This window comes from Rhopalosiphum maidis, chromosome 3 (assembly GCF_003676215.2).
Source record: "Rhopalosiphum maidis isolate BTI-1 chromosome 3, ASM367621v3, whole genome shotgun sequence".
NCBI lineage: Eukaryota > Metazoa > Arthropoda > Insecta > Hemiptera > Aphididae > Rhopalosiphum > Rhopalosiphum maidis.
This window is the reverse complement of record NC_040879.1, coordinates 34,829,774-34,843,610: the sequence shown is the minus strand read 5'-3', so window position 1 is coordinate 34,843,610 and position 13,837 is coordinate 34,829,774. Positions and strand designations below refer to the sequence as shown.

Below are 13,837 nucleotides of genomic sequence, written 5' to 3'. Positions count from 1 at the left end.
TATGAATATTACCTTATTACTACTTTATGTACTAAATGTTTAAATTTATTTATAAACATATACATTTTAAATGTTATCATATTTTTCTACTTACTATATTTGAAATATTTTATTTTTATATTTATCTAAAATAATATTATAATACTACTATTCATGTAAATTATATTTTAATAAAGATTTTTTTTGATGATAGTTGTAGAATATTTTTTATATTATATTTATTTTGTAAAAATTAACTGATTTAGTATTAATATTTCATGTGTAATTTGGTATTAAATAGTTGTATAATAAGTAAATTTTGGTACTCAAATTAATCAATTTATTTGTATATTATTTTACCTATATACCTAATATGGTATAATATTATATACTATATTATTTATTATGGTCAGTTGATTTTTTATTTTTAACCTAACATTATTGTTTTAGACATCATCATTATTAATTTTCAAGGTTCTGTGTATTTAAATATGAAGTATTTTAATACAAGCTTTGAGAATAATATTATTAATTTTTATTCTATATTCTTTGGCTTAAAAATAACATATTAAATTAACCATAAGAATAAAAAAAAGTATAATAAAATACACAATCCAAAACTGAAAGTCTCACTGTCTTGATTATAGCAAATTAAAATATATTATTTTTAAAACAAGTGTCTAAAATTAATTATTATATAGTTTTTAAATAATGACTAAAAATATATAAACTAACTTTATCAAGGCTATATGGTGTCAATTATTGTATATTTATTAAGTTATAAATAAACCAAATTATTTATTTAAAAAAAATAGTTTTATTACAATACATCTTAGTAATTAATATATATATTTTTAAATTATATAGACTCAAAAGTGATTTATATAAATGAAATAAGATGAGTCACTTTACCCTATCGTTTCTGATAAATATAAATTAGAAGATTTTCCTGTATTAAAATACCAATTTTCTTACACAAACATATACTTAGTTATATAGTTTTAAGTTTAATACACATAATTCTATGCATAGTTTTAAAGTATAATTTATTAACACTTTTAGTTTTTGTCTGCATAAATAAAAAGACATTTTACAACATTTAGCTACTACATATATTTTTTAAAACTGAACCTGCTTGAAATTTATTTATTTATTTTTAATAAGTATTTTATAAAAAAAAAAATGTGTAGCAATTGCTTGTGTTCTTGTATATCAAATTACTGGGATGTACCTATATCATTTTAATAATTACTATCATTTCTATTTAAAAAATAATAATTAAAGTATTAAACATTTTAAGTTGTATGTCTGACTTGTGAATGGTGTATCAAATATATAATTAAAATATGAAATATAAGCAATAAACAGCAATATAAGAATATAATTATATGTTTTTAAAAGTATTTTAAGTAATTAAGAAATTCTATTTCTTAAATAGAAAAAATGAATGATGACTAGGTTTAATCGAACCTAACATTTGTTATTTAATACAAGGTGATTCTTTTATCAAACCCCACTCATTATTTCAAAATGATTTAGTACTATTGAGAATATTTTTCATCGTTATAATTAACCAAGTTTTTACTTTTTTAATGGCAACATACATTTTTAATTTCATATTATGAAGTAGAATATCTTTCAGAGTATGTAGATATATAAAAAATTAAAATTTGGACTATTAATTTATGAGGTATAGGTATTTAAAGTTTAGGTGTGCGGAGTATAGAGGTACAGGGATACCCCAAAAAATGTTAGTCTACTACTTCGTTTATCAAGATTTAAAATGCTTATAAACCATAAAGTACTCATCTGGATTATAATTTCTATGTATCGAAATATTCAAAAACATTTTTGATGCAGAATTAAGAATTCAAGATATGTTGTCATTCAAAAAAGTTAAAACAACAGTAAAACATGGTATTTTATTTCAACTAGTTACATATAATGTAAAAATGTTTTTTAAAAAACGTTAATAGATTTTGAAATAATGAGTGTTCGATAAAATAATTATTTAGTATAATCGTAAAACACAGCATGCTATTTTTTTCTGTGCTGATTATGATTACTTTGACTATGTTTTATTAAAACTACCGTTTTTTTTTTTCAGTGAAATCTCTGACATAATATTCGACAGAGAAGTGGATAATGATTCCGTGGACGACAATATGTACCTGAATGCAGCAGGTATCGACGACGACATTAATGGATTGATGAATTGCCATCGGCTAGATGATATATCAGTAGTAGACGATTGCAGGTCTCGTGGTGCCGAAGCAAGAATACCTGAACGACGTCATGGGAGAAGACAGTAATCACGTAATTGACCACCAGCTGCCCAACGACACCGACGTGAACGTCACCTCGATTTGCGAAGGAGACGAAGTAACTAATCACGACGATAGTGATGAATTCAAACCACACATGAATGCACTGAACGCCAATGGTCCAGAAAGTGGAGAACTGGATGGTCCTGAAGGCGGAGAAATGGAAGATCTGCAAAAGGATGGCGATGGAAGCAACGGAAACGACGGTGAAGTGGACGATGAGGAGAACGAAAACGAAGAAGAGGATGAAGATGAAGACGAGGACTCCAACCAGCTAAGCGGCATGCACTGTGCGACAATTGTACGTGAGCAGTTCTTTGGACGGAGGTACCGCAGATGAAGACGAACAGCAGCAAGAGACCATGTGCCAGATATGTGCGACTGTGTTTAAGACCCGGTATAACCTATTACGGCACTTCCAGAAGCGGCACCCCGAGTACAAGATGTACGAGTGCGACCTGTGCCGTATTAGTTTCCCGTCCATTGACGAGTTCAAAGACCACCTGGAGGAGAAACACTCCAAGATGCACACCACGCACACGATAGACTCTAAACAAGTGCGTTTCGCGTGTGACGTATGCGGCAATATGTACAAAAATAAAGCGTCCGCTATGAACCACCTGCTGACGCACACCGCCAAAAAGACTGTGCACTGCTCCCACTGTGACTTCTCATGTTACACCAAGCAGCAGCTGGGTGTGCACCAGACTAAGCATGATAAGCGGTTCGTGTGTGACATATGTCACAAGCGATTTGCACAAAAGTCACAACTGGACGTACATGTAAACGCTGTCCACTACAACCAAAGGCCGTTCTCGTGCGTGCTTTGCAATAAGTCATTCAAGACCAAGGGGTCGCACGACGCACACATGATCGTCCATACGGATACCCGAAATTACCAATGCCCGCACTGCGATAAAAAGTGCCGGAAGCGGTACGATCTGACGTTGCACATCCGAACTCACACGGGTGAAAAACCGTTCAAATGTAGTGTGTGCGGCCGAGGGTTTGTGCAGATGTGCGATACGCGCAAACACGAAATGCTCCACTTTAAGCCGGGCAAGCGGAAAAACTTGTTCTTCTCGTCGCCGGAGGCGGGAATGGCAGACGACGAATGACATACGGCGGCGGTGGCGGAAAGCATGGCAGGCGACGTCGACGACGATGATGATGATGATGACGACGACGATGATGACACCACTAACAACAACTCCACCATCACCGACCCAACGACGCTGAACTGATAGCCCCCCGTATCTTGATTTTAAATAAAATCATAATTTTAACATATTATATAAATATTTGTGTGTATATAAATATTTTTTTTTTTTTGTATTTTACTGTATTTTTTATGTTATACATTTTTAAATAACATTCTTAAAAATTGTATTATTTTTAATTAGTCAAAGTTCCTTTTCCACAATACTTATATAGGAACAAACAATTACTAAATCCACGTGAGTTAGAGAAAAGATACCAAAAGTTATTTCTTGTAAACTCTATTTAAACAATTCGTTAGTTCAAAATATTTTCAATTTGATTATATTATAAATTTCTTATTACCAAGTTTGAAATTGCAAAAGTATGTGAATATGTAATTAAGTATTTTTATTATTATATGTGAATAATCTAGGGTTAAGTAAGTTTTAAAGTTTATAATGTATAACACTTTGTATGTATTAAGTCTTTACTGAATTGAATTTTGTTAGTAATTTATAAAAATAAATACCTAAGTATGATATTATGTTATTATTGTCTATCATATTATGAACAGTACAATACATTATTTTGTTTTTTGTTTTGTAAAATCATAATTGGACTTTCGGTCAATATTAGGTTTTTATTGACCTATTGTTAAATACATTTATAAATGAGATATAATTGTAAAATGCATCAATACATTGATTTAAAAATGAGATAAACATGTTAAAAATGTTATGCCTGGTTAAATGAAAAATTTTTTAGTTTAATAATTATACTCTGTCTCAAAAGAAAATAATCAGTCGGTCAACCGATTGTTGTCCATTTCCACAAATCTCACCAATAACCTGTACTATTGGGTGGTCCCAAATTAAATTTAATAATATTATTATTTAGGAATATTAGTTGTAGATGTTCATACATTGTCTTCGGAAAATTTCAGATAGTAAGGTGTGGGAAATTTGGACTCACTTCTGCTGAAGCCGTCAGTCAGTAAGCACGAAAAGTGATTATTCTCTTTTGAGACAGGGTATAGGTAAAATTTTATAATTCTTTAATTTGATTGTAAAATCCATTAATAAATTGATTTGAAGATGAGATAACCATGTTAAAAATATTTATGCCTGATTGAGTGAAAATATTTTATAGTTAGGTAAAGTTTAATATACCAATCTTGGTTTACTTTTTTGTGTTTAAGGCACTATTAGATTACTATTGATTCATTAATTGTTCAATGATTTTTCATATAACCCTGCATTAATCTACTTCATTGTAATAAATCCAACATAATATATCATATTATTCTTATGTTCAATTTAATAATAGGTCAATTATAAAATATTTATATTCGTGATACTTGTGTATGATAGAATGAGGTATAAAATAAATGCACCACATCTTCTTAAATAATGTGTATCCATAATAAAAATGACTGCCTTGTAGAATTTGTATTTTTTTTTTAAATTTTTAACTCTGTTGTTATTATAAATTAATTTACTTAGGTATTATACTATTATATTTCATTGAAGTTAATTATTTACTACTATTTTCAGTACAGTTATTCAGTAATTAAATTTTAACTAGGTGCTATTTTTAATTAAATTATAAAAATGTTTTGTGTAGTTGAAACTATGAAATTTTAAAAATATAACATAAATAAATACAATAGCTTGTTCAATTATAAATTACATAGTGTTGTTTAGAAAGAGAAAATTATTTTATTTCTAAGTATAGATTAATTAACTTCAACATCGAAATCTGGTGAAATAAAGTATTGGATTATTATTGATATGAAAAATACTTGATGATTATTAATATGATATTTTAAATTATTAATTCTTTGAAATAGTATGCAATATTCTAAAAATCTATTTCTCATGCATGATATCTGTATGGTAAATATAATATTATATATAATATATATATATTAAATAATAGCAGATCAAGATGTTCATATATTTTGTATTTCTGTACAGTTATCAAGACTAAACAAAAATCAAATTTACATTCAGGTTTATCCTATTACACATAAAGAGCAACTTATTAGACTATTTTAATAGTGTTATAAATGTCTAATTTATAGACACTTCTTATTTCTAAAGTTATGACTTATGAATAAAGACGGAGTAGCAAGTTCCAAAGTTTTAGAATAATAGTAGGTAATGAGTTATGACTGAAGTATTGAACAAATTATAGATAACAACAGATAAACAATAAACATAAAACTGATATTTGACTAAATTCTTTATTAATTGATATACAAAACTGCTGATAATTAGAGTGCCTTGATAGATCAAGTATGAAAAACAAACGGGGGTAATAAATGTGATTACATATTCTTTTTTTATCTAATTATTAAAATGATTTTAATGTTTGGTATTGTTATTAATAGACCTATTAATAGATGTTCTTTTCAACGTATATCCCATATTTGGCATACCCTATTAAATTATACACTCTGAAGTGCTAGATGACTGAAATTTGGAAATCGTATTATGTTTTGTAAAATCAAATTAACTATATTTGTGTGAATTATTCATTTGACATTTTTGCTGTTATCTCTTTGTGGTAGTTAATTTTTAGCTTAAATTTCCTACTTAATAAACACATTGTAATATAATCTACAATACAACAATTAACAATATGAACAGAGCTACCTATATATATGCAATAGCATATATATACCTAAAGCTATACCTATACCTATATATAACCTACTATGCACGAAATCTATTACTTTGACACGTCTTACACTTAATTTAATACCTACCTATTTTATTACTTTCATATTTATGTCGATATTTATAAAATTTGTGTGTTTTATCTTGTTCCAATGCAGTTGTCAAACCATAAAAGAAGAAATCCCGTGTTTACTAACTGTTTAATAGAAGAACTAAATTAACAGAAAATTCTTGGTGAATAGGAACGAATTAACAATAATTATAAAGATGCGGATAAAACGAGAATCTTGTAGGTATGAGGTATCTAAACTCTAAAGATAATAATATAAGAATCATAATGATGATAACATCATAAGTGTAAGTATATCTGAGTATCTGACGAAGGCTCATGATGTCAACATACCTAGGTATTTAATGTTTATGTTTATTTATTATTTATTTATTAGAATGTTATAGCAATGTGGTTATTAAAGGCACTCATAATAATATTATCTGTATATCTTAATTGCTTAATTTTTTATTTATAGGACTAAAAATGAGTTGCTGGTCTAATACAAATCAAGAATTTAAACAGAAAAAAGTTGAAATTGGTATCTTCGCTCAATATATCTGTTTTATTTAGTTTAATATTAAGTATGTTATTGTTATTTAATAATTTATCATATTATTCATATTATATTATTTAATTTTAAGTTTACTAGTTGTATTTCGTGTTATTATAATATACAATAAAAATAAAAAAATATAAATTTGTAAGTCGAGATATTAACGGTTTGAACTTCAAATAATGTTAATAAATTTAATAGGTATTGTACAAATTAGGTTAGAAGGTATAATTTATATTATAAAAATAATATAAGAAAAAAATAACTAATATAATAATAATAGAAAAAATATTATTATATTAATAAATAATAATAAAAATATTTTTAATTACCATTAATTGAGTTTAGTTTTTAGTATGTTTAAAAGATTGTCACGCACAAATTAATTAACCTGGCATATTCTTTTTCATATTCTTATGAATGATTTATTTTAGGTGCTTAATTGGTTTTACATTACATAATGAGGATAAAATCTGTAACTACCTAGGCCAAGGCAGTTTTTAAATTATAATATTGAAGTAAAAAGTGGTAGAAAATATAATATATATATATATATTATATATAGAATAAAGATAATTTTTTGAATATCATATTTTTCTTAAATTTTTTTTGTTTTAACTAAGAATAATAAAATAAATAGTTACATTTATGTACTATCTTTGTATGAGATATAGTCACTATACTCTGTCCAGCGAGAAAACGCGCAGCAAACCAACCAAAATCAGTTTTTCTGCGCATTTCCCAATGATACCCAGCAATAGCGAACCAATTTTGATAGTATGGTGACGCAAGGGGTTACGCAGAATTCGCACGTTCTCTCACTGGACAGACTATTATACTATACTTTTGCATTTATGCTATTTTTAACAATATTATGTAATAATTTAAAAAAATATATTATTTACGTATGATTATATATTTTTTATTTATGTTTATTAACTATTTATTTATTATTAAAAATGCTAGGGTTTTGCTATAAGTAATCTTTTTTTATATTATCTTTTATTATATTAGTAGATAGATTTTCTTATTTTTTTCAAAAGCACCTATAATATAATCATTTATTAGAAATTAAATCAATATTAAGGTAAACATACTTTTATAATTCAATCATGTATCAGAGCCAGGGACGATTACATGAGTGGGGTAATGGGGGCAATCCCCCCGTTCATAAAAAAATATCATATATTTCAACAGATTTTTTTTTTAAATAGATGATGACCTTTTTTTAGTTGATAACTAAGGATCACTGTATCCGCCCTTGATCAGAGCAATATATTTGTAGTTTAAGTAAGCAAATTTACCAACTAATATAATTGCAATAATTATGACTAATATTAATTAAATTAGAAAAAATTCAGTCAACTATAAGAAACTTAGAAAATGTTAAAAAAAAACTACTGTTCCTTTCGCTCCCGCCCCACGCAGATGCTCCTTAATAAAAATAATTTATTATTTTCATGTTTTAGTGTGTTAGTCTCAGAAACGATTGGTGTGTAATATTTATATTGACATCACTAGATTGCGACACAAGTAATACCTATCTATAATAACCACCCTAAGTTAGGGTAAGGGTAATATATAATATTACCCTTGTTTAATGCATTTGATGAATTTGATTTTTTTTTCCAAGATCACGACATATATGTCTATATGATAATAACTGATATGAGTAGCGTCATAGTCTTTTTTAAATTAATTTATAACATAATTTTTTGTGTACTTCCATTTCAAATAAAATACGAATACCTATATCTTCTAAATCCAGTCAATTTTTAGTGTATATTTTGTAACCGTTGACCTATTCTTTACGGGAATAATATGATTAAAGGTATAAATGTAATCCTTATTTACTTAATTTAGTAATTTAAATTTCTCAAGTGTTTGTCGATATCGATAGAAATTGAATTTGAATATTGCTTTTATCTAGAAAATGTGTCAAAGTCCGAAAGGAAAAATGATGAGTTTCCCAACCCAGAAGAACTAAAAAAACAGGGTGTGCGCGATGAAGAGGATCGAATTGGTAATAATTATAAAGAGCCTGTTAAAGATAATCTCTTATCTAAAGGGAACAAAAACGAAAACAACGAAGATAATATAAATGGAAATGAATCTAATGCAGTCTCTGATGCCGACGTAATATTTATGTTTTATAATATTGTTATAATAATATATTTATCATCATTTTAATTTTTAATTTATTTCACTTAAAGAGAGTTCCTGGTTTGATATTAATCAAGAATTCAAGTAGGAAAAAATTAAAATTGCAAAGATTAGCTTCGCTTAATGCATTTTTTGCAGATACTTCTGAACCCGAATTGTCATATAGACTTGAAAGGTTTGTTAAATTTGTAAAAAAATTAACATTATTTTAAATGCTTTTCTTATATTTAGAGAGCAGTTAGAAAAAGAACAAAAACAGGAGAGTTGTCAAAATGTAGAAGATAATACTGAAGAGTCACAATTAGATGTGATACAGCAAGAATAATAATAGAAAAGGGGTAAGTTTTAGTTAATAGTTAACATCATACTTTCTTTTATTGTTTTGTTTAAATACATTAACTATAATTTTTTTATCTATTTAATTAATAATATTATCCATTAACTATTTACATGAAAAGTATTATATTCTTAATATTTTTTACAAATTATAAAATATTACAAAATAACTAGGTAAGGAAAATAATGGTATTAACCGATTATGAATTAATCAAATGTGATAAAGTAATTTTTTAAATTAGGATAATTAATACATAAATACTGGTTTTTATTGGTTGCTGAAAAAAATTTATTAATTTAAATAATTGTAATAATAATAAAGCTGAATTTTTCTAATGAATTTATTTTTTTTTTATTGTTTAACAAAAAAAATGTATTATTTAAACTATTTACAAAATTTATGATGATTTATTAAATTATATGGTAATTTATTGTGTGCTGCATCATTACTTTGTTCTTTTGGTAAATTAATAATTTTAATCTGACTAATAGTTAAATCTTTTTTAATTGTTATTTTTATATATATACTTTGTGCTAAATCTTTTAATTGTTCCTGAATATTTTTGGCTATTTATAATTCCAAATTATATATATAAAATTGTTTGTTAGCTATTTATTCTTTATATATGATAATTTCCCTAATTTACTGATGAAAAATGTTTTCATTAGTTAATTATTTAAAGTTTATTCTTTTTTTACTTTTAACAAGTTGAAACTTTAAGAAACTGATTTAAGATGTTCTGTATTTAAATTTAAAATTAGATAGATTATTTATTTTAATTTTTCAAATGATATAATGTTCCATTATTTAACTACCATTAATAAGCCATATTTAGTTTTAAAGTGCAGTTTATCACGTATAAATATATTATTGTATTGGTTAGCAATTAACCATATTATGTTTACTATTATATTGTATAATTTATATATTTATATAGATAGATATATTAATTGTTAAAAAAAATAGGATAGTTATCTACAATAATGTAGATATAATTTAATAAATAATTATTAAACAAGACAAATTTCTATATTTGGTTTATCAAAAAGTTAAAATGTCTATTCAATGTCTGCCATACTACAATGTTACTAATTTACTTAACCTATATTATATGATTTACAATATACAATATTGTTTATAATATCAGCTGGTTTTATTCAATTTTTAACAGATATTGGGTTTAAAGTGTTTAAAGTGTAAATTTTTTATTTTAAAATCTGTATCTTGATAATATTTATATTTATCACACTTATGCGACTATGTATCTGTATATTCTTAAATTTATAACTTGAATTCATTAAAAAATAAATGATCAATATAATAGGAAATTTATGTAAAAATAAGACGAATTTAAAATTAATACATTTTATTGATGATGCCATGAAAAATATTTTAACTAGTTATTAATAATACTTTACAAAAATTCTTTTTCATATTTTTTAAAGAAGTAAAATATATATTTAATAATGCACACAAAAGAATTATTTATTTATCGTTGGTAAAATTTATTTATATACTTAGGTATGGTATTTCGATTTGGGGCGGAACTTTCAATAATCATTTATCCACATCAATAGTAACTATAAACTGCATGATTAAATATCTACTTATTTTACCAATTCATACAAATACTACATTAATTTATAACGAACTAAAAGTAAATGATTTTACGTTTATTTTTAATTTTGATACTTAAGTGAAAACTTATAAAAATAAACATTTAATCATTTGCTTTAATCATGATCATGGTAAAAGATACAAACAAAATATAAATATACCTTTACCTCTATATAATAACGTTTTTGGTCAAATGAGTGTTTTATATAATAGTTTTAAATTATGCCAAGTGTTAAATATTAATATGAATCTTTTTGGTAATTTTGAGTTACTCAAAAGCTACATAAAAAGTGTAATAACGTAAAACTAAAATAAATTAAAAATAAAGTTATAAGTAGATTTGTGTAAAAATAGTAGTTATGTAAAACCTAACATGTGCGTGTTTAATGAATCTAATTTGACAAATACAAGGGACATAAGCCTTGAATAAATGCCGAATCAATGGAACCTTTTCCCTTCACTTACAAGTGCTGGAGAATTTAGTTACCTATCAGATTGTAAATATTAAAATTATTAATATTTACGTTATTGCCTTCCTCCTGATCGTCGGAGGGCTCTCGAGATCGTGATTTGAGAATGTAATCAAATACACCGTAGTAATAAAACGTAGATAAGCAGATTATACAAATTAACGCAAATAAAATGATGCTCATGCACATTACCTTATTCAGAGTTGTATTCATTATGCTATAGTAGTCTTAATAAAATTAGAAGGTGTTAAGTACACGGATCCAAATAAAAACAACGCTGATATCTTTCGTTGAAATGAAAAAGGTCCAGTTGTTGCTCGCAGTTTCCAGTGTGGTGGGTGTGTGTGGTGCTCTGCACTCTTGAGGGAGATGTTATTAAAATGACTGGTGCTCATGCGCTCTTTAAAGAGATGTTACCAAAAAGAGTGGTGCGCCTGCACTGATGAGAGGAGACGACGTGGTCAAGTCTGCCAGTGTCGCAGGCGGCTCCATCAAAGGCCTCCGCGTCCTTAAAGAAATTTGCCTTCTCCCCGACGACGGAGACTCTCATTGGGCCATCCCTTGTCTCTGGCGGCACACGAATTAGATCACACGTTTTGTGCTACATTGTCACAACTACGACCGAGTTCCTACGTGATCAAACAATGTAAATCGTTTCCTTGATCAGTGATTAATGGTGATTATTGGATTTTATTAACGGTTATCTGCGTGCGACAACTTTACCGTTATTTATTTTATAGAATAATAATTAAATAATATACAATTATGATATGTGAGCTAAACATATTATTACAAAAGTCTTAATTTATCAAGTTTATAATTAATATTATTTAGCTTATTTAGATAGACATTATATGTATTTATTCTTTACCCTTTACTTTTTTTTCTTATTTGATACCTATTTTTAAAAAAACAAAAACAAAAATTAAATAATTTATTTTAAATGATATTTTATGATAAGAATTGCTCCCCTAGCACAATCTTTGCTTATAGAGGGTGCTGCAATCTATTTATACTAAATTGTATGTATCACTGCTTATTTTGCAAAATATATTATTGTTATTTATATGAGGAAATAGTCAACAGGTGGTTAATTCATGGTCAAGTAGAGTCTTTATTTTTTGTTAAGTATACGAGTTATCAAGATTTTATTTAACATTTCATTCTACAGTGGTTCCACTTAATGTGGGCACGTTGGGACCAACCCTGTTTGCCCACATTAAGCGGTTACCCATAAAAACCTAAATTGGTTAAAAAAAAAATTATAATTTCAAAAAAAGTTAACAAAATCCCTTTCTGCGTGAGTTTTTATTTTTCCCGATAAAAATTTATTTATTGCAAAAAGTACCAGGAGGATGGGAAAAATATTTAAAAAATATTCAAGTGAAGCTACCGTTAAAAGTTGGTTAAGGATTAATTTTTGGTACATAATTAGGTTATGATATATATTTGAATATTTGAATAAGTATTATACTTAAAAATCTATACTTATTTTTAAAATATTCTGGACAAAAAGTACTATAAGATAGTTTTTTGTTTGCCGAAGATCGGTAGTATCATTAGTATCAAATTGCCTTGACGGGATTTCCGCATGATATCTCTACAACTACCGTGACTCCATAATTTATCCTTTATTTATTCTATTTAAATGCTTTCTATTTTCTTCCTTCACTTAAGTTTTATTGTTCGCTGAAGATATCAAGATCTTCCTTAAAATTTCCTCTCTTCCGATTGTCTTAAACTTTAGTCAGATGTCTTCAATGTCTGAACTCAAGCTGTAGGTATGAAATCAACGTTAGTAAGTGTCATATCATGATATTTAGTAGGAAACGTCAACCTACCTTCCACCCCTATTATCTGAGTAACACTCCGCTAGAATGTGTTTTCGCCGTTAAAAATCTTGTTTTCCATCTTACTCTTCTCTCTTCTGAGAAACATGTAAATATAACCATTGGTAAATCACTGAAAGTCTTAGGCATTATAAAACGCAACACAAGTTTTTTTTACATCCGTCGCTTGTCTTCGCGTTCTTTACTTTTAATTGGTCCGTTCTTTCGTCGAGTATGGAATTTTTGTGTAGCATCTTTACCTGGCCAAAGGCCAACTCTGACTTGAGAGAGTCCAAAACCGTTTCCTAACATATGACGCTTTCATACTAAAAATTCTCCATCCAGAATTAAACTTTTATTAGCTCCACTTTGAATATATATTCCCTTGCTTTCAACATATAATTAATAAACATGTTTTTTCTCTGGTATAAATGGTAAAACTATAAGCCAGAATGGTTCTAATAGTAATATTATCTATATAGTGATATTGATCACATATTTTTAAAGAATATAATATACATTAATTTTATTTCTAATTATATAATACGTATTGGTATTACTGATCATTATGGTACTTCTATTTTAACAGATATCGATTCCCTGAAAAGCAATAAGACTTCCAATACATCTCT

At 26.8% G+C, this 13,837-nt stretch overlaps 3 protein-coding genes across 3 annotated transcripts; all 3 read left to right on the top strand.

The window, feature by feature from the left end:
- The first annotated feature begins 2,123 nt into the window (after positions 1 to 2,123).
- On the top strand, positions 2,124 to 2,680 carry LOC113559287 (acidic leucine-rich nuclear phosphoprotein 32 family member B-like). Its single transcript, XM_026964955.1, has one exon. The coding sequence runs from the start codon at positions 2,275 to 2,277 to the stop codon at positions 2,641 to 2,643; it is 369 nt and encodes a 122-aa protein (XP_026820756.1). The 5' UTR covers positions 2,124 to 2,274; the 3' UTR covers positions 2,644 to 2,680.
- Positions 2,629 to 4,948, top strand: LOC113559286 (gastrula zinc finger protein XlCGF7.1-like). Its single transcript, XM_026964954.1, has one exon. The coding sequence runs from the start codon at positions 2,666 to 2,668 to the stop codon at positions 3,419 to 3,421; it is 756 nt and encodes a 251-aa protein (XP_026820755.1). The 5' UTR covers positions 2,629 to 2,665; the 3' UTR covers positions 3,422 to 4,948.
- Positions 4,949 to 8,499: 3,551 nt separating this feature from the next.
- LOC113559097 lies at positions 8,500 to 9,288 on the top strand. The gene is made up of 4 exons (XM_026964685.1): positions 8,500 to 8,620; positions 8,720 to 8,925; positions 9,003 to 9,127; positions 9,184 to 9,288. Exons 1-4 carry the CDS (start codon positions 8,611 to 8,613, stop codon positions 9,275 to 9,277), a joined length of 435 nt encoding a protein of 144 aa, XP_026820486.1. The 5' UTR covers positions 8,500 to 8,610; the 3' UTR covers positions 9,278 to 9,288.
- Positions 9,289 to 13,837: the final 4,549 nt, after the last annotated feature.